The 26155-nt window shown below is 33.3% G+C and overlaps 2 protein-coding genes across 2 annotated transcripts; both read right to left on the reverse strand.

Annotated features, from left to right (window-relative positions):
* Positions 1 to 2597: 2597 nt before the first annotated feature.
* On the reverse strand, positions 2598 to 7405 carry LOC145609508 (uncharacterized). The gene is made up of 4 exons (XM_081664974.1): positions 7164 to 7405; positions 3400 to 3507; positions 2965 to 3029; positions 2598 to 2847 (listed from the first exon to the last, which is right to left on the reverse strand). The coding sequence occupies exons 1-4, from the start codon at positions 7260 to 7262 to the stop codon at positions 2703 to 2705; spliced, it is 417 nt and encodes a 138-aa protein (XP_081521100.1). The 5' UTR covers positions 7263 to 7405; the 3' UTR covers positions 2598 to 2702.
* Positions 7406 to 9363: 1958 nt separating this feature from the next.
* Positions 9364 to 25064, reverse strand: LOC145609742 (kinesin-like protein KIN-7K, chloroplastic). Its single transcript, XM_081665205.1, has 24 exons — positions 24762 to 25064; positions 24380 to 24637; positions 24153 to 24250; positions 23124 to 23213; positions 22366 to 22418; positions 20545 to 20610; positions 20401 to 20454; positions 20118 to 20177; positions 19137 to 19215; positions 17541 to 17608; positions 17111 to 17173; positions 16866 to 16970; positions 14828 to 14932; positions 14597 to 14704; positions 14377 to 14523; positions 12833 to 13015; positions 12514 to 12669; positions 11543 to 11761; positions 11159 to 11296; positions 10949 to 11074; positions 10802 to 10852; positions 10579 to 10626; positions 10294 to 10488; positions 9364 to 10120 (listed from the first exon to the last, which is right to left on the reverse strand). Exons 2-24 carry the CDS (start codon positions 24610 to 24612, stop codon positions 9575 to 9577), a joined length of 2991 nt encoding a protein of 996 aa, XP_081521331.1. The 5' UTR covers positions 24613 to 24637; positions 24762 to 25064; the 3' UTR covers positions 9364 to 9574.
* Positions 25065 to 26155: the final 1091 nt, after the last annotated feature.

Here is a 26155-nt window from a genome sequence, read left to right on the forward strand (position 1 = left end):
GGTATCAGCCTCAGCCTCAGCCTCAACAACAACCTCAGCCTGAGCCTGAGCCTGAGCCTGAGCCAAACCTCGAGTTTGAGCCTTTGCCTCAGCCTCAACCTCGGCCACATCCTCAAGGTGGTTTAACAACAAAAATGTTTTTTTTCGAACCAAGAGTACCACCAGCATTGCAAGATTATCTAGATCGAACCAATCGAAGAAGGGCTAATAACAGACGTCGTACTCCTAGAGTGGATCTAACCCTAAGGCTTGGACTTAAGGCTCGTCGAGGACGACCACGTCGTCTCCTGGTGCCATTAAGCCCTATTGGACCTATTCGTCGGTTTTTATGGTTCAAGGAGTATATCAACAAATTGAGGCTTGCTGGTGGCAACGTTGGTGCAATGGTGGGTGTTGCTGGAAATGATGTTGACGAGATTATGGCCAACTCTTTTCAAACTCTCACTGATGATCAACTTGAGTTGAAAGTTGGAATCTGATCTCAACGCATTATATCATATCATATCGGATCAGATCATTTGGTGAAAGAGGGGAAAATTGCATGAAACTTATTATGTCTTTTTTTATTTTGGTTTAAGTTTTTCTTTTTAGTCTACATTTTATGTCTTTAATTAATGTTTTATTGTCGTTTGTTTAAACATTGTAGTCCTTTTTTTTCAAAACAAAAAAAAAACAACAACAACAACAACATTGTAGTCCTTTTTTACCAACAAAAAAAAAAAAAAAAAAAAAAAAAAAAAAAAAAAAAAAAAAAAAAAAAACATTGTAGTCCTTGTTTTCGTTCGTTGTTTTAATGTAATGAAAATGTTGGTGTTTAATTTGAAAATGTTGGTGTTATTTTAATTTGATATTATAGAGTGTGATTTGGTTGATTTATACTGTATTGATTAAATCAATATCAATAGATGATTATTACTTAGTACAATGGATGTCTGAAAATCCCTTCCATAGACTAATATTTGAGATGAACAAAGATATGGAAGATCATTAGATAAAAAATAAAATTAAAAAAAATAATTTACTGTATTATTTTTATTTTATGTGTTTTTAAAAATAATTTTATTCAAGTAATTTTTCTTTAAAATAATATAAGAAATAAAAAAAAAATAGTTTTATGTAAGTTGTTCACGTTATATCCCAACTATTCTGTTTGGTGCATTTTTTTTTTTTCCAACCGTTACATGCTAGAAAACTAATTTCTGTTTAGAATGCTGAATTGATATTGGTTCAGTTTTTTATTTCCAGTTGGATCATAGTTTTTTGTGAATTCTGGTATAAGAAAGTCTTTGTTTTTTCATTAAAAAAGGGTTCTTTTTCTTTAAGTCTCAACATCATAAAAAATGTTTGTTACACACATATATATTGTTATTACACATATATATTGATTTTGAAATTGTATTTCTTGAGTGATATAAACTGCAAAGCATGTAAGAAAATTCACAATGAAAGATTAACACGACAATTATATTATAACGAATTTAACGACCATTTAGTTAATAAAACGATCATTCTAACTAATTTAATGACAATTTAGTTGATAAAAATCAATGTAATATATATCAGGGTTACGTCGAGTTTGTTGAATTTACTGATGAACTCGTAATTATGAAACTACCAACATATTATATTATATACGTTAGATATATTTATTACATTATATTTTCCTCAAAAATAAAAAATAAAAACATCTTGTATATATGATCTCTAAAGTATTAATTGATTCCAACAATTTGTTACCAATTATGATCTTATTGAATTTGTAAGTTCATTGAACTCAATTTAATTTAGTTTACATTATTTGTAAGCCCTATAATTAGTTCATTTAGCTTGATACACTAATAAAAATCATTTTAGGCAACAATAATGTTTATTAAATTTAAAATCATAAGAATGTAATAACCTGCTATACATATTTGATTTGGCAAATTATGACGAAAAATTCAATGACAATCATATACTTCTTAGTGATATTCATAATGAGCTTAATGATCTATTTATCATGAGACATATAAGATCATAACGAATTTTGAACAATAATTTAATTGTAACGAACTTAACGAATTACAGTATTTATTATGAAAACTATGTTCTTGCATTGTAACCTTACGCGAAGTTTAATTTGTAATAACTTTTTAACGATCAATATAATGAACAAATCTTTTAATACAAAAACATATTAACAAACAATATAGCGAAAATACCTATTAATACGAGAACATATTAGGTTTATAAATTACGTACAACAAAAGCTAATAGGAAATATAACGACTTTTTCCTGATAGTTATAACGAACTAATTATTAAGATGTTGCATATAAGTAATATTCGATATATGTGGAGTTCAATAGCTTGAATGTTACCTTATTATGAAGCATGCCCAAACGGTATTGAATACATATAACAAATTTTGAACCATTATTTGATACAACAAATTTAACGAACGATTAAAAATTGTTAATTATGATACCTATACTGCACTAGGCGGCATTCCTGGAGTTCAATTATTTGTATAAATAGTTTCTTATTTTGGGTCGTTTGTCGGATCTTTCATCAAACTACATTAACAAGTATATAGGTTACCATAACGACTTTTTAACGATAATTATAACAAAATTGTTTAGGATCATACAATACAAGTACAAAGAGTACATATGAAGCCCGTGAACTAAGCTAGCAACTTCTTAAGAAGGTATGTAAAAGTAGTTATTTCCTTTTAGGATCTCGACTCAGATTATGCTTCTTCAACGTTTTGATATAATTTCTCATGAGAGAAAATTTGTTGGAGCCAAGGTAATAGAAATAATTCCATGTGTATATTCCTGTTTTATGCAAATCATCAAAGAGCAACCTGAACAGCATATAAACACATTTAGAACATGCATGAATATGAAGACTTCACAAATAGGCTTTTATTTTCCAAATTATTATGCTACTTCAGCTTGAGATACTAAATGTCTAAACATACCTCACCCCATAATTCCCTACAGGTTCTGCAGACATGATCCCTACATGACGCCGACCAAATATTACCTGCAAGAGAACAGAAAGAGAAGATTCACTTGCAACTTACAAGGACTTCTAGTCGGGTTCATTTGGCTATTGAAATAATCCAATTTTGCCAACAATTGTCTCCAAAGTCAATACACATCACTTGTCATCCATGACTCCAAATGCAAGCTCATTTTCTAGCTAGCATAGTCATGATTGCTTACATCACTGACAGTAAGTAACAAACTTAATGTACCAAGCGTACAAGTGAACAATAAACACCCAAATGCTGTATTATTACGGAGTTGCAGTGTAGCAAATAATTTAATCATCTATAAAACCTCAATAGCAATTGGGGATTGGAAAGGGTTACCAAGGAACTACAGACAAACAAAATTAACACACGTTTTACCTTTTCCCCACCAATGGAACGGATCTTGCTGTCTGCAGCTGGGCTATATACTCTCAGAAACTCAGCTGATAAATTGAATGCACGGCCATCAGCAAATTCCACCTCCGCCTGAAAGAGAATATCCAATGTCAAGTTAACTCCCAAGCTATACTGTGATATGACTTATGTAGAAAAAAGTAAACATGCTATGTATAAAATAAATGCAGTTGTCAAGACACAAATAACCTTTTAAATGTCCAAGACAGAAGATAAACAACTACTTTGCATCACTGCCATGTACAGAAGGTTAACAGAATCATCATGAAATCAAACAAATGCCGTTAGAATCAAGTTGTTCAATTAAAGATTCCAAACTTGCTCTTCACAATACGCCATTATGTAACACGTGTTTTGAAGCACCCACCAAGTAATTGAAAACATACTTTAAAATCTCAAGATAGATATCTGTTACTACCTGTTCTTTTCCAGCATTGAACATTTATGATTGCAGAAATATTTGAAAACACTTAAACTACAATGACTAATTATCCAAATTTTCAATCCACGTCACACAGTCACAACTCACAAGGGATAGCATAGATCCTGTAAACTGCCACTTTCCTAAATCCAGAGACCATTCCAAGATCATGCCCAAACTGCACACTATTTCTAAGAGTTACTATAGTAAGAGGTGATTACAAATGTATGCAAATGATGTGATTGCAAATATATGCATAAGCATTGTATATTATGTAGCACATACATTTCAGATAATAACAGTTAATGCAACTTAACTGCAAGCAAAAGCTACGCAGCTGTTCTGTACACCGAGCTATGGTAATATTGGCGAAAAAAGCTCACAAATCTATACTAGACAAAGGTGGAAAAAAAAAAAAAAAAAAAGCAGACAAAATCTTAGAAGAATATTGACATGCCCACTATCAACCTAATGCAGAATGATAATCTGGTTTACAAAACAGAAAACCATATACTTCCTTTGTTCCACAATCAACATATATTGCCCCATGTAAAGTTTCGCTTTCCAACGAAAAACTTTGATCAGTAATATGTTTATTTATTAATAAGAAAAAAAATCATATAAAAAAATATAGGCTGAATGTATTTTCAATTAGTAAACAAATAGCACTAATTGATAAAGATAGAATTTCAACAAAATACTCCATACATGTATCTAACTATGAAGAATCAAACTCTGTTTATCAAGCATAAATTGAGTCGAATCTAATAAAATCTCACATGACTACATTTTTCCTTGAGTATAAATCGGTAAATCTCAAAAGATGGTCAACAGAATGTCAATATCCGTTCAATAGATGGTCAACAGAATGTCAATCTGTTCCACTATCTTGCTCCCTAGTTCAAGTCATTTTTTTAACCACCAAAATACTTCCCCTCTCCCAGCCATCCCTTCACCTCTCTACCCTGTTATCACCTACGGCTTGCCCACACCAGCAGACCCATCTTACTAGTGCCTCCAAACCCAATACCAACAGAAGGCCACAACTCCACGCTCTTATCGACATCATCAACCACAGATATGCTGATCTGGCACGACTCACTGACATCACAGGTTAATTGCAGAACCAAGATAACATAAATATACAATGCTTATGAATAATTAGTATTTTGGCACTTGTGTTGTTGCTTGTTAAGTAGTTGTGAATATGTGATGGTGATGGTGATGATGCAGGGAATATAGAGCCAGAAAAAGACAAAGGAAAATGGAATGTTGGCAGCGGCTTGAGCTTTTACATTACCTTATAGCAAAGGGTGATGGAAAAATGAAGAGTAACAAATTGGGTGAGTAGGTGAGTGAGATTAAATCATTTGCCAGAGTCCAGAAAAAGAAAAAATTGTGAGCAAAAAACTTGGCAAGGTTGTTAACCCATTCCATTTTTACTCCTCATAATTAACTAATCAAAAGGGATATAACAACACACTTAATATAACTTAGATCCCCTCCCTGCCAAAATAGTAATCTCAAGAGTGAATCAACCAATACGCATTCTAGCGCACATAATATCTTAAATAACTTCATATATTTTTTTTTGAGAAAAATAATCTATCTCTACTTTATATACGATTCTTTAAATTTTTGCAGTTGATTTCTTCAAAGCATGGACACCTTAGCCTCAAACAATGTAAAATGTATTACCGAATCCATAAAAAATTGCAAGATAAGGTGGCTCCCTAAAATTGCACAGAATAATCTCCCAATCCACACACACCACAAGATGCACAGAAAAGCACAGAAAAGCACTACAACACACCAACTTCTTCTCCTATCTCCTACAAACATAGCACACCACATCAGTGTACACTATTGAGTGTATTAACTCTACACAAGTACACAGCCATAGATTGATAGATGAGACATCCAAACTTGGTGACCTAGTCTTTGCTTTTGGTGTATTCAATTAGTATCAATCCTACCAAATGCTAACATCCAAACAAAAACTCACCTTAAAAGGTATGCCATTCTTCCAAATGAGATTAATAAGGAAAAGTCAGAATATCTAAGTCATAAGATTAAGTAACACAAAAGAGACTGAAATATACAGCTCCTAACGAACCACCCACCTCAACGTCCTCAAGTATCAATATAAACTCATTAAATTCCCTCGAACCATAGCCTAATGCCCTCACGATGAGATCTCCATGAATATCCCAAGCACTATCAAGTGTCAACATGGAAGATAAATGCAGGAACCTCATCTAGTGTGCACAAGTGGTATACACTTGGAGCGCACACAAACGGTCTGTTCATACTTCCAAACATTGTCCCATGAACAAATGAGAACCATGTACTCTTCCCTATCTTAAACTTGATCAATGAAGAAAATAGAGGACACCTATGAAATAAACTACCGCTAGATTAGAGCATACATCACGGCTGCAGCATCCTTATCCTACTCAATCTAACTCAAATGGTATTCCCTCTTCATTCTTAGTAATGCACTGTTAAAGAGACTCAAGCTGCTCCCTGCGTACCTACTCAACCTAGAGCATATAATTAAGCACGATTCCCAAGACACGATTTTGACCAATTATATCAATGACTGCATTTATACAGATAAGAAGTTGATATTTAAAAATAATGAATCGAGACGAATCAAACAATACCTCATACGACACCATACCATTATGCATATTTGCAATAAAATACAATCAAAATTTTACCAATCTTGACCATTAATAATCAGTTATTAAGCTTATATAAAACTGGAGTCGGTTTTGGGAACGAATTAAGTCTTATTTGGCAAACAAAATTTCATTCTAATGTGTAGAGTGATGCAATGTCATCCCTGTACTTGTGCTTTTCTTTATAAATGTCCTGGTAATTGATGATTCGAAAATTTGCTAAGAATTAGAGATAATTTGGGATGAATTATTATTACCATTTATTACCACTTATCAAACAGGCAGTACATAGTAATTTAAAAACACACAAGAAAACAGATTGTAAATTTAAACAGTATACTACCTCCGTTTCGCATTATCTGCAACAAAGGGGTATTATTTGTGAGATATAAAATATTCCTTTGTTGCAGATAATGCGAAACGGAGGTAGTATATAACTACAGGCCTAATGGAGCAGAATCAATATATTATACAGTACATACTATTTTGATTAATTGTCAACTAAACTCAGCAAGAAAACAACAAAATCGAGCAAATTAAGCAAATGATTGAAACAAATATAAAAAAAAAAAAAAAAAAAAAAAATGAAATTAGAAAGTTGACGAAGTATAAAAATTGCTTACAGAATAAGGTGGGCGGAGAGAGAATCTGGTGAGGCGAGGTGCATCGGGTGCGGGGATATGGATGTTTCGCGCTGCTCGTTGAAATGCTAACATCGCCATTGATCAGTTTTACTCCATGTTTATTATCAGAACATGCTAATTTAATTGGTGAGAGGATGTAATACAGCTTTGTTTTGCCGGCGATAGTAGTCGCCGACGTCTTTAGTATTTTGACTGAGGAAGTTTAAAAGATGACAAAAGCAATGTCGTTTAAAAAAAAAGAACAATGTCCTTTGGTTTTGTATTTGTAATTCAGTAGAATTACTTTGACGGCAAATTTGTTAAAAAAAAAAAAAAAAAACAAATTTAAAAGCACCATTTTGCGAAAAAAAAAAAACCTTTTAAAAGTTTGGATTTTTTGACTTTTACCACCAAAAAAAATCAAAAAAATATTTTTTACCACCAAAACTTCTAAAACTTTTATTTTACCACCAAATAAAAAATTAAAAATTGTTTTTTACCGCCTGTCGTCAAAAACCTAACGGAATTTTTTAAATTCTTCGATTTTCGTGTCAAACACATGCTCTTTAGGGGTTTTGGAGGGCTCTTTGGCCCTATGGGTCCAATTTGAGGTTAGAATTGACAAAAAATGATCGGAAATGCCTCATTTTGCGTGTTTAAAAAAACCTCGATTTGCGTGAACACGCAAAACGAGGCATATCCGATCATTTTTTGTCAATTTTGACCTCAAATTGGACCCAAAGGGCCAAAGTGCCCCCCTAAACCCATGAAAAACATATTTTGCGCACGAAATTCGAAGGAAATTTTTTTAAGCCGTTAGATTTAATGGTTTTCTTGCCGTTTGGTGGTAAAAAACAATTTTAGAAATTTTTTTGGTGGTAAAATAAAAGTTTTAGAAGTTTTGGTGGTAAAAAACAATTTTTTGATTTTTTTTGGTGGTAAAAGTCAAAATTTCCTAAAAGTTTTTTAGTTAAAAAAAATCACATTCATTTTTTTTGCGAAAGGAAACCTATTCTCCTAATTACCCACTAATTAACTTAATTAAACACTAAATTTAGTAAATGAGTAATAAATCCAAATAAAAAACTAAGATGGCAAAATTTTCGCATTTATTATGCAGAAATACTTGCGTGGACCTGGTTCACAATAATATTATTGTGGACCCGAGGTTTATACACACGCAACTGACATTATATTGAACATAGTGACCTTTATTTTTAACATAGTAACCTTATTTTTAACATAGTAACCTTTATTAAAAGTTGTATAATGATTAATACTATTGTGAACTTGATGTACGACGTTATGACCTTAATTTTAACATAGTGACCTTTATTATTAATATTGACCTTATAAAATATTTCATTAAAAAAATTAACCTCTTATAGCCTATATATTACCAAAATGACTTTGATTTTCAACATAGTAACCTTCATTTTATTATAGTGACTTTTTTTTTTATTAATAAAACAACTATAGTTTCTCTAATGTTAGTGATCCACAATAAATTAGTGTGAACCAAGTTCATTTAAGAATTTGTATTTATTATGATTTGTGAAAAATGTAAAACGCTGAGGATTTTATTTTTTTGATGATAAGCAATACTACATTCGTATTCTAGTAGACTTGTACAATCGGAATTATGCATAAATAGTTACAATGTTTGGTTAGAATTAGAAACAGAAATGATGCCAATCATACCATGATGGTATGTGTGTAAAACTTGATTGTTAATATCATGTTTTAGGTTAAGTTCTAAGTTGCTTGAACAGGCCTAACACCCCAGTTTCCCTCATTGAGTTATTGCTGATTTGGTGGTGAAATCGGTGATAATATAATGGAAATGACTGGTTGGTATCGGCCTGGAACAGTGTCTGTTGGACTGCCTAATTATTCAAGTCTGTTTAGATGGGGCACTGACTCGTTGAAATTCATTGATTGGAAACTCTGCCCTGTAAATGGTTAATTCAAAGCGGAAGTTTGCTTGAAAAACAGTAGCATCAGTAGATCGGGAAATGATTTTGGCACACCCTTAATTGATTTTGGCACACCCCTATGTGAGATCACAGTTTTCTATGCTCTTCTCACATAGGGGTGTGCCAAAATCAATTAAGGATGTGCCAAAATCAATTTCCCAGTAGATCCCATGAGAAGACTCGGTAAAGACAGGAAGCACAACAGGACTCAACAAATGGGAAAATTAGCCAAAAAGGAACTTGATTGGCATTAATTACATCGGAATCAGGGTATCAATAACACAAAAAGCTCACGCATAAGCACTCATCGCAAAATCAATCTGAATTTGTTAGAGAACCCTGATACTAACCACACAGTTCCACTTTTTTTTTCAATTTACAACTCCCTCCCCCAACTTTTGTACATTCCAAAACAAATCTAAAGATTTTGTCAGATTACCAATTGTCCGTTCTCTGGCTCGCAGAGTCGGAGATATCAGATTCGACTCCTTGTGATTTCTTTAGCTTAGCCACAAGAACCCACATGTTTGCAAGTTCATTCTCCAAATATGCTTCTCGTTGTTTGGATTCTTCCACTTTCCTTTGGAGTTCTGCCTCTCTTTGATCCCTTTCTTGAAGGGCAGATTCATATGCAAGCTCTCGCTCTTTGCTGATGACCAACTCCTTCTTAAGATCTGCGGTGCTCGGGCCTTGGTCCTGGCGTTTCACCTGAGTCTCTCTCCTTCCATTTCTTGGTGCTACAACTGATCTACGCTGAGTGGGGGCATTCTTTAAAGCTGTCATCTCTGTAGAAAGCTTTTCATTTTCATTCATCAACTTGGAAACCTCCTCCGACAACGCCTTCAATTCAACAGCTGCAGCAGAAGCCAACCCTTTGGCATATGAACTCTCCTCTGCCAACTTCTTATTTCGTTGCTCCAGCTGGTCTTTTATCTCAGTAAGTTCAGTCAATTTCTGCTTCAGTTCTTCAATCTCAGTAGTCTATAAAAGGAAGATGAAATAAACACATGAATTAAAAATTGGAACAGTATGCTGCAACATGAAACTGAACTTTCCTAATGATGGCAAATTGGCAAGTACATATTTCTTCAGAAGATACACTTATATTTTGAGGATAATAAATCTACCACACAGATAAAAGGAGTTTGGCAAACCTGGGCATGCAATAGCAACTTTTCATTCGTATCAACCAAAGATCTATTTTCCTTGTTCATCTCAACCCCCTCGGATATGGATTGCATTCTACCAGCTTTACTGAATGATTGGTTTACATTTCTTAATTCCAAGGCCTCAGAAAGTTGCTGCTTCAAGGAATTAATCTCAGCCTGTAATGTTTCAACTTCACCAATCTGCCAGGCAGCATATATGGAAATTAGAAAAGAGTTCAGATACACAGAGCAAATAGAGTGAAGAGCAGGAGCCACTAGTTGATTTTGTACCTTCTGGTCCAACTGTTCTTGGATTATCCGATTATCTGCAATCTTAACCTGCAAAAAAGAACAGGAAACTATTTATATCCAAACATATACTTACAAACAAAACCTTGAACGCAGAAAGAACATGGCTAAAGGAGTAGGTTGCGTGTCTATCAAAGGCAATTTTACTCTCAAACACGAGCAAAAGAAAAACATCATAATAATATATTAACAGATAAAATCACACCTCGAGTTCAAATGATTTCTCGTTCAATTGGCTCACAAGTTCTGCAACCGTCTGGAGACCACCCAAAAAAGAGAGGAAAGTTGATGGCTCAGCTATCAAAATATAAACTTGAGGTCCTCATGGATCGAGAAAATTTAAACCACTTACTTGTGACATCTCAGAATTATCCATCTTGTCATAGTTGGCAGCCACAGTATCAGCGATTTGCTTCTCCAGGGAAGCTATTTGTTCATTTTTAGCTCTGATTTCTTCTCTTAATTTCCCCATCTCAATCTAGAATTCAAACAAACAACATACCAATGTCAAAACATTTGATAAAAAGCAGCTCAAAGCCACTAAAGTGTACAAGCATCTTACATGAATATGCTCCTTAGGATTTTTTGCTGCTTCTTCGGACAAACGTTTCAAAGCACTTGAATGAAGTGCAACCTCACCAGAGAGAATCTTTTTCTGCTCCCTGAGAAGATCAATCTGATCGATTGATTTTGTACTTGTCTGACACAACGGTAATGAACCTTCAGACAAAAGCTATGATATGCAAACATGTATCTACGACAAAGCTACAGTTTCTACAACAGTTTACAAAGGCATTTGATTTCACCACACTTGACTTATCAATGCAAGCACCTTCCTCCCCCCCCCCCCCCCCCCCAACCCCCCTCTCTCTCCTTAAGTAGAAACGTGCAACATAAATTCTAAAAATGTTGGACAAACTTATGAACCAAATGAAAAATTACTTACCAGAGGTGTCCCTTGTCCAGAAAAATCCTCATGGGTTTCTCTATCATGTCTAGCTACAGGTGAAAGCTCCGCAGAATTAGTCCTTTCAGTAAGCAGAGACTGGGAAAGTCGGGATTCTGCATTGAGATTAACACTGTCTGCTTGTGGGGTTGAAGGCGTACTATTTGATTTCACCACACTTGACTTATCACTGCCAGCACCCAAACTACCATCTTTTTTCTGGAATCGGAAAAAAAAAAAAAAAAAAAAAAAGGATAAGAGAGAACAGCAAGAATATATATGACACCTTTAAATTAACATCATAAGCAACAATGCCTAGAAATTCTACTTTTCACATCTTATGCTTGATATCGGACAGGAGGGTGCTTCATACCTTTTTAAAGACCATCTATATTATAATTTTAAATCTTAATAGCTCTATATTCAGCAAAGAGAAGCCAGTATGAAACCAATTAACACAAGGTTTGGATATACATGGAATTACCAATAAGAAATAATAAATGAAGTAACAATATTTAATCAACTAAATAGAAACTCAAAACCAGAGGACAAGAAGACAGGGCAAGTCACAACAATAAATTGCATAAATCACACATTAATATGCTGTGAATGCAAATGCCATATTATATCTATATTATGTATCTAGTGATGAGAACATGCCTAAAGCCATAGCCCAAAACATTTTAAAGCAGGTCATTCTAGAGCTTGTGATTTCCTCCTTGCCCTCAAAATGCCCATGTGAACACATTTTCTTAACAGGTATGTGAGCACACATGTACTTACAACAATCTATTATGGCACTACTAGATATATGTTCATACCTACAGCTCTAAGCATTTTATTGGTGCAAACACACCTTATACATGCATTAACACACCCAGTACCCCACAATAGTAGCATGCTTCAAATTTATATACAACATGAGGATAAGAACATTACAGATATATTCCATCAAAAGGATTTGCACTTACCCTAATCTTTAGCCAGTTCAAAAGTCCATTTTTCCTAGACTTCTTCTCCTTAGAGATGTCATCTGGAGACTCAACAATTCCATCATGCGCAATGTACAAGTCAATGTTCTCATCATCCAGAATCAAATCCCGTCTCTTGTGTGGAAGATAAGCAAGCTGCAAATCAATGAAAATGTTACGAAAGAGTAACAGAAGCAACCTTTTAAATAAGATTTGAAAATTATACACATCAGGCTCAATCTATGCTGAGGTCTCACATATGCTACTGAAATAAGTGGATACAATAAGTGAACAAAGAAAAGGAAAGGGAAAGCTGCACCTCTTCTTCTCCAAAGGAATGCCTTCTTCTTGGACCAGGACGGTGTGAAAACCTTGATGACTGTGAAGATTTAGTTGACACCAATATTAATTTTGTTAGCCGTTGTATTCTAGACAAGAGAGCTGCTTTAGCTTCTTCCTCTTCTTCCAGCCGTGATTGCAGCTTAACCTGTCCATCTTCTAGCTTTACAGACCATAACAGAAAATGAATTAGATAATGCATTCATTAATCAGTAAGCAACACAAGATAAAAGCACCTTTAGGCGTTAAAACTATCGCTTATTTTCAATAAAAAAATTTTTTTTTTTTTGAGGCACTTTTTTTAAAAAATTTCAATAAATTTGTAACAAATAAATTGTTGAACAGCAAAGACGTTACAGCAGCAGGGGACCAGAAGTCCTCTAAGTAGGTTAATAGGAATATATAAAGTATCCCAACCAAGATTTAATATCCCAGGAAACTCCCATAGAACAAGAAAAAGAAATGGACTACTTTGTCTCGCAAAACTCTAGTGTTGTGGGGACATTTCAATTTCCAAAAGATCCTATTATTTCTTTCCTGACCAAAATTAAATAAATTAAAATATATATATGCAACCACAGGATAGCCTTGCTTTCAAAAAAAAAAAAAACAACAACAACAACACAGGATAGCCAAGGATTGGAACTTTGAATTGAGTCTTCCTCCCGTTTAATCCTATCAAAGGTTAAATTGCTGATCGACAAATGCGTCATGACAGATTACCCAACAAGTCAACTGTATCAGTGTCTCCCAGACAAGTTTCCTCCTTTTACCTACAGATACTTTCTAGATTTTTAAAAACTTTAATGTGAAGCCTTTTTCATTGCCTATGATTTTTAATGCACACAACATAGTAATATGTTCCAAGTGATAAATCCAATAATTCCATACTCAGAAATTTTAACAAGAACTTCTATGGCTTTTAAAAGATGTACCCGGGTAGAATTGCACTACAAGATTTTATCAAAAGTCCATCCCACCCACCAGTGTTGTTTAGGGATCCATACGGTACTCAGCATCTATCTAGCCGCATGCAAGACAGTCTTAAAAGCAGTTTCTAATGTTAGTGATCATTAAATTTAAATGTGTGATTTGAACTACTTTTGAAGACACCTGTTCTCTCCTGTTTCCGTCTCTTTGTTCTATAATGTCTCATTATTGGTCAACTAGCTACTACATCAACCTCTAGGCTAAAAACAAAATAAAAGTTAGCATTTTCCTGAAAGCATCAAAACACATTTCACTGGTGAGAAATACTTTCTCTAACTAATACTGCAGATTTCAAATTGTATATACATATGAAAAAGTAAGAGACCTTCACAATTAACTCAAACATACAAAAACCTATTTCTCAGCTAATACTACATGCCTAGAAAAAATAAAAGTAGAGCTACTTGGACAAATAAACAAAGCAAAATCACTAAAATGAATTATTTACTGCAATGAGTTCCAAAATGTCCAATGCAAGAAGACGTTTGATAGTATGTGGCAATAAAATAGCCCTTTCGCCAAAGACATGCATACCTTCTGTTTTAGTAATACAATATCCTCTCCTCCACCAACTTTAAGTTGAGGAACAATGAGAATGCCTTTCTTCAATTGTTCCAATTCTTCCTTTAGCAAGCGAATCTCACTCTGATACTTCTTTATAAGTGACTTCTCATCAATTATCTGTTCATGGTGAATATGTGTCAGCAGCTTCAATATACAATACATTTCAAAATTCGGATAAATTAATATATACCTTATTTTGTGCTGCTTGGATTTCAATACATTTTGCACGATGTGCAAACTTCAAAGTGTTATGTGTTTCCTCTGTATTACTTGATGCAGGAGTTACAGTGCAAATGAGCTGCACAAATAAACCAGAGTATTAATACAAATCAGTCAGAAAAATATGATAGCTTCCTACAATCCAATGCTCAGACTCATCAAATGATGATGATTCACAAGAAAAGAGGAAACTCAAACTTACCGAAACACGCCCATGACCACTCAATGAAGATTGAAGAAGCCTAGTCAATTTGGAATCCCTGTATGGTATATGTGTCGACCTGCCTTCGGTTAATTTGGATATGACCTGTTTTTATCACCAGTAACCAACAATTAAGAAGATTTAGCAGATAGCACCATTAGATGTAGAAATTTCTGAAGTATGAACAATAAGAAACCAATGATATGGCATGACATTGAAGGTTTTTTGTTCCTGCAGTCATCAAACATAAAAAATAAAAAATAAAAAAATGGCGAAAGTACATAATGCAACAAACCAGGTAGAGGCTATAATTAATCAAAACCTCGAGCACTGGCACTATCAGGAATCCACCCACAGAACACTATCAGGAATCCACACTTTCACAACAAAGAAGCACAGGGTGAACAGAAGAAGATTCCCCCTCAACTCCTCGAGTGACCTCACAATGTAGTACTCCCTCCATTTTGTAATAATCGTAAATTTGCAACACTAGGCATGCACAAAATTCAAGGAAAATTATAGGCAAGGGGCCAAAGGAGAATTTCTATAATATAGAGTGTAGCTAGTGTGGATATCTGTAACTATATACTAAAGGCAAAACCAGGAGTGACACGTCATCTCCTGGTTAAAAAATTTCCCTCCAAAGTTTGTTTTTTTTTTTTTTTTTTTTTTTTTTTTTTTTTTTTTTTTTTTGCCAAAACTTCTTAGAGAAGTATTTAATGAGTACTTATTATACAATAATTTTTTTTTTCCTATTTGGTAAATATATACCTTTTTTACTCATTCAACAAAGATATTGCTCTCTTATACTTACAATACTATATAATTTTTCTATCTATAAAGTCGTGCATGTATTTCTCCATATGTTTTCTTTAATGTAATATAACTTTTTTAAATTTTGTAATTATATAACTTTCATCCTATTTTACAATTAGATATAAATATTTATAGTTAAAAAAGTGTTCAACAAATGATAATATTGAAAATCACCGTGCATGGCACGAGGACCTAACCTAGAATTTAATTGTTAGTAGAAGAGAGAAATACTAATGATAAAAATAACAATAAAAGCAATGTTAGTGGGGGTTGGTAGGAGAGAGAAATAATAAAATAGTAATGGGTCCCTACCAAATAAGTGTATCAATTATTACGAAACACGCGTTAAAGGAAAGTATTGTGATTATTATGAAACAGGGGGAATAAGAAACAAGGACCATACTTCACGACGACTGAAGGCACATTAGTAGGCCATGCAAATTGTAGTGAAAACATTAATCTTAATCAAAACAATTTCCATACAAATTCAATATCTTCATGCTGGGATTTGCACAAGTTTATAGAGATATACAAAGATGTACAGCACAGAAATCAAGAAAGGCCAACCAATATTCTCTAACTCTCTAACTTGGGCATCTCAAGTCTCTACTAAGACTCCATTTGTTTCAATGAAAAATAATTTTCCATATAAAACACTTTTCATAAGAAAACACAGTTGTAAAATAGTTTTCTTTTCTTTCCTTATAAGAAAAGTTAACAACAAAATTGAAGTGGAAAGGAAATATATGGGCTATAGAAGAAGTTATTGTTATAGAAGAATATAGAAGGAAATATAAGATCCATCTCCTTTCTTTAAACCTCCATCTTCTGTCTCTGTCATGTTCACCAGAGCCCAATAAAAATTCTTAACAAAATAATTCCTCTTTTATCCAATAACCTAATAAATACATTCCAACCTATCTATAAGATCCATCTCCTCTAGAGTGTCTTCCAATTTGACCTGACATTGCCAAAAACCTTAGTTACTTTAAACGCCTTCAATCTACCTTTCACATTTACGGTTCCACCACTCATTAATCCAATCTGATCCTAACATCATATTCAGAAGTAATCATTATGTAGAATCTCATCAAAAAGCAATATTGCCGCAAAAAATTATGTATTTCCACAAAAGAGGATTTTCAAGATGAGCAATTGTACTCTTAATTTAACATAAGCAACCATGATGTATATAGAGAATAAACAATGACAGGACCCTCACTGTTCCAAGAGTCAGCAGACTTTTATTTATATAAGCTCCTTCCTTCCGACGGACACCAGTGGTCTCAGCTTTGGAGCTCTCGGAACCTGCCAGATCGATGAGATGCTGCATGCATAAGTTAGATAAAGCAAATATATAAGTCTTCAACATATGCTTCAGTTAAAAAAGGGAACAGGTATCGTTCCAGAACCAATTAGTAAGTAGTCACAGAATCAAGAAGATGTGTGTGAAACAGAGATACATACCAACTGGGAGAGATTAACAGCTTCTCCTTCACTGTTTTCACCACAAGGACTGCTTTCAATAGTCTGAGTTAAATATATAAGAAAAATTAGTATTTATTTAAATAAACCCCGATGAAAAGTACTTGTTGATAAAAGAAAATGAACAGGAGATGTGACTCATGACGCTGCAGTTTCATCACTTTCAACATTTAATGCGACGAATTATGCAAACATAAGTGAATCCTCAATAGGAAGATACTATAAATAAAGCAATGCTTGGCAGCTTCCACAAGTTTGTAAATATAGTAGCAATAGGCTAATCCTCTACCATAGCATTAGATAATTCAATAGGTTAAGGATCCCAAGAGGCCAAGATGTAAGATGTCCCCCACTCCAAGTTTCATACCATAATTAACTAGTTCATTAAGAGAAACAGGTAGCAGCAACTTACCAAGGTAAATATTGTATGACTTCTGCTGCTAAGAAGATTGAAATTGGTGGAGCCAACATGTCTATGTTCTGTTATCAAATGAAGCATTCATGAAGCAAAAGATAACATGGTCATATAAAAATATACATCATAGCAGTCAACTTCATATATATTCATCAATCATAGGATGGAAATTTTAGCATCTACTAGAGCCTAAATTAAAATCCCATAGATATCAGATTTTTTCTGCTTTTCACCTACAGTAGTATACTAAGTCTTTCTCACTCTCTCTCCCTTCCTCTCTTCAACAGCTCTTCTTCCCTTGAGATTAGGCTCTCCTCTTTCCAATTTAATACTATGTTGTTTTTAGAAAGAATATGCAATCACATTAAGCATGGGAGAATATAGATAAGTAAAAGTAAACAGGACAACATGTATTAAATATAAATTCTCCTCACACCCACACCGAGAGGTAAAACAGTCAAACAATGTTACTTAGTATTAAAGAAAAAGGTCAAGGGATGTCCTTGAGGGACATTGTTGTCCAGGGCCAAATAATTCTCCTATATCTTAGAGTTACCATCCCAAAAACAAATAATATTGGAGATACACTTGCCCTGCTCAGACTCACCCTAATAACCTCCAGCTCAAGAGATCCTCCAATACTGAGCACAAAAACAGCTTTCTCCAACAACATCTAAGTTGACACAATGCCAGTGGATTTAAGGCATCCTCCAATGATAGAGTGAGGAGACCCGATGCATGTAGACTTCTGTTATAAAAGAGAGTTTTTATCCTGGATCTAGTATAATTATCAAAAGAGTACTAGAGTAGGAGTAGAAACCAATGATGAAACTGAAATAAGCATTACTTATAAAGAAAAGCAGAACAAAAGGCCATTACCCATAACTAAAACTCTAAAGAGGACTTTGTCCTCTTAGCCAAGTTTGATTTTTACCACAGGATAGAAGGGAGGAAATGAAGAGCTAAATCTCTTCTGCCCTTATGCCCTGTCACCGTATTCTCCTCCCTATGATTCTTATGCTTTTGAAGCATACTATAGTAGAAAGTAGGCTAATTAAACGAACATGAATAAAGTAAAATTAAGAGGGAATTAAAGAATTTACTAGAAACTTAGAGATGAGTGTCACTTGTATACAAAGAGAGGTTAGAAGTTTCAAAATAATGTTGATCAATTACTTACAATTAGTGCTTAAAATTAAGACTAAGCTTTCAAAAATGGGCCACATTGTCCGAGAGATTCATGATCAAGCTGAAGATGACTTTTGTCAAGGTAAGCTTCAGCTTTCTCAATAAACTGAATCAAGCATAAGCTTTCACAACAAACTAAAATAAGCTTCTAATATGTTTTAAAAAGAAGTTAAATTTTCTGAGATGAATATCAATATAGTGTACGAACATGTTGCAAAGCTAATGCTTAAGCTGCTAATCAATTAGTTAAATTCATACAATTCCAACTAGAACATAAAAGCAGGCATCATATTTTCAAAAATTCTAAACACTGGAAGTTATAAACCTGGTACATGAATATTGTATCAGACAGAGCATTCTATACAAGTGCAAGCATGCAACACATATAATTAGTTTCAAATATACCTTCACCAGCAGCAATCAAAGACAATGCATGTGCCGGGGACAGAACCACCTCCTCCTTTACTCCTTCGACAAAGACTCCCTACAGTGATCAATTTTTAAATCTTATGGCCAATAATCAATGAAATAGAATGTTACAGAGCAACCCCCAATCAAGCAATAAATGTTAATGAGTGAGGCCTACGGAACTGATTAAGGAAACAGACCATCTAACATCACAGATGAATGTAGTGTAATTGCATCAATTGTAAAATGACCCAGAAACTTTCAAACTAGCTCTTCATGACCTTTTTCAATGCAAAATTTGGCTCTTAGACAACCAGCGTATTATAATTGGATGGATCATGACTTGCAATACTCTATATTGCATATTCATTAAAGTTATTTATAAAAATAAAACAAAAAACAAAACAATGATAATAGAATGCACCAGTAAGGCATGAAAGGAGGAAGAAATATAAGTTGTATATTTCTATTATCATAAGGGGTGCAAGATAAATGTAAAAATGTACAATACAATATTCAATTATATAAAGTAAAATAATTAATGATAATGAACTTTTTCAATACACAAATTACGCTCGTATGATTTTATATACAAGATATATAGGAATTAAAAAATTAAAAAATAAAAAATAAAAAAACACCCGAAATTCACATAGCATACAAAAAGGTCTTATAAGGCCAACCTAACCTCAATAAAAGTTCCTGATTCTAAGACCTAAATAGCCTGCAGTATCAAATGTATGTACACCAAAGTTGTCAAAAACTCTCTGTTACTGCAAGTTAAGGCTTCAATCTGGAAAGAGCCTTACTATATTGTGGTTGTTAGAAACAAAAAATAAATAAATAAATACACCCACACTAAATTACAAGGACAGATCATCAAGGCAAGTACAGAAGAGCCTGTTGATCTATCATTACTAGCAAGGGTTTCTATATGCCTAATGTAATAGTAGCGACAATAGAACCATGAGAAAGTACCTGATGGTCCTCTCTGATTTTTAGATTTTGTCCGGCAGGATTCAACAGATCATTTACAACCTAGATAAAGAAAAGTAGAACATTAACAAGGGCAAAGCAAACCAAGTAATGTGATAAATCTATTAGCTACTGTAAGCATTTTACAGAAATGACACAGATTACTCTATTTATAGCTAAAAGTATGAATGTAACAACGTGATACAAAGTTACATAAGAATAATATATCTGATATGCATCTTTCAATGATTAGTAGAATGAAGTAAAAAATCAAGAGAATATATACCTCATTATATATCTCAATATATGACACGCGGAGAAGAAATTCCCGGCTGGGAGTCTGAACATAAATGCAAGTGTCAGAAAAAACTCAAAATAAACTTAGAAAGCCGATATATTCAGCTCTTCACAAAGGGGGAATGGATGGAACCTCTTGGATAATACTAAAAGCATCCTTCACAGCCAAAGGTATGATTCCGGGGGATCTCTGATCTCCCTGCCATTAGAATAAATCATTAATAGTACAGTCAAAGCATAAAAAATACGTAGTATATAAATAAATTAAAACTAAAAAAAAACACAAAACAAAAAAAGGACAAATGCAGTTAAAGGGTTAATCCAGCATATACACTGAATAAAGCACCCAATAAACCATACAGCTCCACCAAATGCCTTTACAGGAGATAATAAGAATTTATTCTCTTCTTCTGTAGTAAGGAATTATGACCTGACTAAGATTTAATCTGTCCTAGTCTAAATTTGGTTTGGTCTGGTCTGATCAAGATGTCATTGGCCAACATAGCTTTCACAGTAAGTTAAAATTCCCTATATTTCTTTTCTTTTTTTTTAGTTCCTGATTCGACTATGAATGTTTGTCAATATTACATCTTTGAAAATATAAATTTGACATTCTTAAAGCATTTATTAAGACCTCACATGGCTATATTTTTTTCCTTTTTTCTATTGGTAATAATTATAAGATTTCTTTAAAATGTGAATAGTTGTAAGATTCTAAATAGGAAAATCAAATAGAAACACAGAGAGTACTAATGTAAAAGAGAAAAAAAAAAAAAAAAAAATCATTATCAAGTTAGATCTTGTTAGTTTCATCTCAATACATTTTCCAAATATTTAATTTCCATTAATTTATTAGTACACTATTAATAAAATTTAGTAATGAGCAAAGAAAGTAAAGAAATTTTTATCCAAGTTGTTCTCAATTTTGGTGTTTGGTCTAATACTCTAATCTGATTCTAACAATAATAAGTGATAACGTTTTGAAACAAAATGAAGAGAGCGAGTCCTATGTAAAATTAGCATAACTAAAAAAAAAAATAATGAAGCAATTAATCATGATTAATTTTCCATTCAGTTGAGAAAAATGAAAACAGTATTTATAGATTCAACAGATAACCATAAATGTAAATAAATCCAGCTAGGCTGCTAGAAATGATGTAAGTCCAACTCCTTTATCAAAGTCTTACAAAAAATCCATTTGGAATGTCAGGTGAAAGAGGCCTCTAGAAGCTAACATTTCTCATGTGGCAATGCAAGAAAAAGGCTTAGCAGCTGACAATATTTTAGCTAAGACGGTGTGGTGCAGTCAGTTAATTGATTCTGATTCTGGCCAACGAGAAGTTATATATACTAATATGGAGTAGGATAGTTGTAGGTTAAGGAACAATGTCAAGTTACACAAATGAGGTAATAGGTTGATCAAAATTATATGATATAGATCAAATTTAAGTGCCCTCGTAGAAAAATACACTAATGAAAGACACCTTGAGGAACCTCTTTCCATACGTCAACAAAAGTAAAATACCAGTGGCAAAGACCCCAGCATATGACTATTCAGCAAAAATGTGAAAGCATCTAGAATGCAACTTGATTACCAAGTAATACTTGGTCTAGTTGTAAGGATCATCTCTCACAACCATGAGATTGTGGGATCAATAGGGGGTGGGGATTCCCTTATCCTTACCCTTCCCCCTCTCCCTCGTAAGGAGTCTTGCCTGCTAAATCGGGTTGGGTATGAGAGGTTCCAGTTAGGTAGGGTGTCTTCTTCTTAGCTACCAAAGTAAAAAAAAAAAAAGAAAAAACAAAGAAAAGAAAAACTAGAATGCAACTTAATTGACTGAAAATTCAACTCAAATAAATCTGAAGTACTGATATAAAAAGACTTTTCTCTGGTAAATGATCAAAATAATGATACATCCTAAGAATTTAAATTAAGCAAAGACATAGGTCTCACATGCATTGTATGAGTCTTTCCACTGCTGGTCACGCCATAAGCAAAAATGGTGCCTAATAGAACAAAAACAAAGTCAACTCCAATCATCCAAAGTATCAGCATAATCAATTTAGTAGACGAATTTAAAAAGGAACGTAATGGCAATTTAAATTTCAAACCACCGGCAAAATGTAAGAGAAAAGATTTCATACAATTTATTGGGTATCTAGTGCAACAAAATAGCAGTAGGTAAGTCCAAGCAAGTTTACAAGGAAAACAGATAGCTAGGAGTGAAAAACAGAAACAAATAACTAATACAAGTTTGTTCTGACCATGATACAGATATGTCAACAACAGATACCAGAATAACACAGAGACAACAGACAAGAGTCTCTGTTTTGATTCTCCCCATCAGAAATGTGATTACCCTTCATGGAGCAGAAATCCAGATTACTACATGATCTGGAAACAACAAGACAATGTCTAGGCCATGTGGTGTTAATTAGGTATGGTGTGCATAAAATCCTAAGCAGAGCGAAAAGGGTTTTCTATGCACTGCTGGTACGTCCGAGAATTCTTAGTTGGCCAGATGATTTCAATACTCATTTAGATTTTAGTGAGACAATTGTTTCAAGATAGCAATGCTACATAAGAAAAGAGGCGCTTCAAAAATCGAATAACAAAAAGAGTGAACTCGTGTAAACCATAATAAAAAGAGATACAAATTATTTTTCAAGAAACACAATACACTGCAGCCCGTAATATGGATGTTAACGCACCATTGATGCCCTCCATTGAACCATTGACAACATGCTGAGCAGCAACGTCATAAACATGGCGTGTAGTGGTCGTGGGCCCAAATACTCTGTCTACAAAAGATTAAAAGAAAGTTTAGATAGGAAAGTAAATCAAAGGAAGCACATCAAGAAGACCACAAGCCTCTTTCCATATAAAGAAACAGAAAGTAGAATTATCAACCAGCATTTATAATCGTCTTGGATATAAATAAAAAAATAAAAAAAGAAACTTTTATCACGGTTAATTAGAAAGTATTTTAGAGAGACTAAGAGATATCATATATCTATTGCTAGCCTACTTATAATCATATCACACTTTATTATTATGTAATATTTTATTATTATGTGAATCTCTTTGATATTATACTCTATAATTGTTAGTTAACGTGTATCTCAATAATTTCATGTATATTCTTAGAGACTATGTTATCCTTTAATTTTGCTTTATAACAATATATGATGAATACAATTAAACTTTTTAGCATTCTTTTGTCTCATAAGTTTATCAACATAGATATTCCGGATGTTCAAATTATGGCACCATATACTTGATAAATCCTCAAATGATTTTCTACACCAAAAAAAAACAATATGAGACTTAAAAGTCATTGTAAGATAAAATTCAATGTGACATTAAAACAGCTAATTCTTCCACTATGACTTAAATGTTATATCTACATTAACAGATGATCACTCGTGCATGTTAATACTCAATGTATTGAGCATACATCTATTTGAATCCACACCTAGGATAGTAACTGCCAGCATAAGATACCACGACGACTTCTAACTTGCAACAACACCGATAATTATTATAAAATTCAACAAGTATACAAACATAAGCAAATAAACACTCATACATGTCCCAGCTGTCCACATTGAGGTTAGTGAATGCCAACCCAAGATATCACAAAAACTTCCAGCATTAAATTAACACCGATTCTCTAACTAAAACTCGTAAATTATACCTACATTACTGAAATAATCACTCGTGCAAGTAATTAAAATTACCATAGGCGTATGCTATCGACGGATTATGCTCACTCCTCACGACCGTCTCGCCGTCAGCATACCACGCAATCTCCTCTCCCTGCCGAATTTCCTTCGGACTGATTCCACAGACATCATCACAAACCAGTAAACATAATTAATTGCGAGAAGAGTTCATTCAATTCAATTAAACAAACATATTTGACAAAAATACAAAATTAATAATGAGTAAATAGCAGGAAATTCACCTGAGTGGACGAAAGCGAACTGTGACGGTGACATTCTCCTTCAATTTCTCAGTTTCAACAGGAGGACTCTCAGAGTAGAAGTACTGATGCTGATTCTTACTCCTCACCGAAGACGACGCCGGCGAAGTCTGACACTCCGCCGAAGTTTCCAGAAACTTCTTCGACGACGTCGTAGATGAAGTTGACGCAGAATTCGCCGATTTTCTCGTCTTTGACCCGTACTTTGACGCCATTACCACTACAAAAACCTACTCAAACCTAACAAAATCACAAATAACACAAAATCAATCAAAAAATTAGCAAAATTAAGCTGAAAAACAAGCATTTAAGCTAAAATTAAGCAAAAAAAAACACTGAAATCAAAAAATTAACCAAAAAATACCTGAAGAATGATGATTAATTATCTGAACATTGCTGGTAATTTAAAGAGATCTAGAGTGAGAAAAGCAATCGTAATCAATGAGAGTAAAATGTGAGCGTTAATTTGACAGTTTTTCTCTCTCTTGTTTTGTAACAGCAAAATTGGATGGGGCTAGGGTTTGTTCAGCTTTTGTAGCTTGCCTTGGAAGCGATTCTCTCTCTCTTTTTCTCTGATGAAAATGAAAAAATTTCCCCAATAATCTACTTTTTGAGGAGAGAGAAAATGGACTTGAATGCCAACAACAACGTCCAGCTACAGAAAAAAGAGTGTATAAACTATAAAGTGGAAAGTATTTTCTGGTGTTTTTTATGAAAAAATTTTTGCTGCACTTGTTATAGTAATGACAGAAAAAGAATTAATTAAATACTCTGCTTTGTTTATTAATAGATGCATTGGTTTAATTGACGTGTTTGTTAATGTCATTGCTAAAATGGAGTAGTAAATCTAATATGAAGTAATACAATTTCATATTTATTTTTTTGAAACCAAGTAATACTCCCTCCGTTCCACAATGATATTCTTGTTTTGAATCTTTGACTTTTTTAAGAAAGAGAGAATCTTCTAAATTTCTCTTAATCTATAAGAGCAAATATAGTCATGTGGGATCTAGTTTGATTCGTCTTGGTGAGTAGATTATTAATATCTAACTTTTATAATTTTTGCTAGTGTGAGATTAAAGATATTTGCGGTCAAAGATGGGTAAAATTTTGCATTGATTTGCGAAACAGGAACATATTTATGAAACGGAGGGAGTACCATTTAGTAATACGTACTTCGGTATTATACGTATCGTATATAATACGGTAATAACATTTGTTTCGAATGTAACTAGTACAATTATTTTGTAGTATTTCACATATTGTATATAATTCGGTAATAACATTTGTTTTGGATGTAACTGATAAAATTATTTAGTTAAAACTAATATACTGTATATGTGATGGTGAAAAAGTTAGAGTGATATATTGTAATTAAAATACTTGTTACACAAATTATTGAAAATTACAAATTGATAAGTATTATTTCGTATATTATTGTTCGAACATGTATATGTTAAATGTTAATAATGACATGGAGTGCTTTAATTAAAATCAAAAATATTCAAAAGTGTGTGTCTAGTAGATTTTACTTCGAATTCGCATTAGATATGTCTCAAATTCTAATCATCCTTTCTTATTTAGGAATTTGTAAAACAGTTTCTTTTACTCATTATGTTTTATACCACAATTTTAAGAAAAAATGCACATTGTTTTTTTTTTTTTTCCTTTTTTTTTAGTTGTACAAACGTCATTACATTATCCACCTAGTAATCTTTTTTGATTAGTTAGTCATGAGATATCATGTAGGCTCTTTTT

Source organism: Chenopodium album, chromosome 23 (assembly GCF_948465745.1).
Source record: "Chenopodium album chromosome 23, dcCheAlbu1.1, whole genome shotgun sequence".
NCBI classification, from domain to species: domain Eukaryota; kingdom Viridiplantae; phylum Streptophyta; class Magnoliopsida; order Caryophyllales; family Amaranthaceae; genus Chenopodium; species Chenopodium album.

Coding starts and splice junctions, on each gene's coding strand:
- LOC145609742 (XM_081665205.1), bottom strand. CDS start 24,612: ATGGCGTCAAAGTACGGGTCAAAGACGAGAAAATCGGCGAATTCTGCG. Junction 14,524..14,596: donor TCCAAGCAGCACAAAATAAG/GTATATATTAAT, acceptor CACCATGAACAG/ATAATTGATGAGAAGTCACT. Junction 11,075..11,158: donor ATCCTAAGGAGCATATTCAT/GTAAGATGCTTG, acceptor TTTGAATTCTAG/ATTGAGATGGGGAAATTAAG.
- LOC145609508 (XM_081664974.1), bottom strand. CDS start 7,262: ATGGCGATGTTAGCATTTCAACGAGCAGCGCGAAACATCCATATCCCC. Junction 3,508..7,163: donor CTCTCCGCCCACCTTATTCT/GTAAGCAATTTT, acceptor ATTCTCTTTCAG/GCGGAGGTGGAATTTGCTGA. Junction 2,848..2,964: donor GTAGGGAATTATGGGGTGAG/GTATGTTTAGAC, acceptor TATGCTGTTCAG/GTTGCTCTTTGATGATTTGC.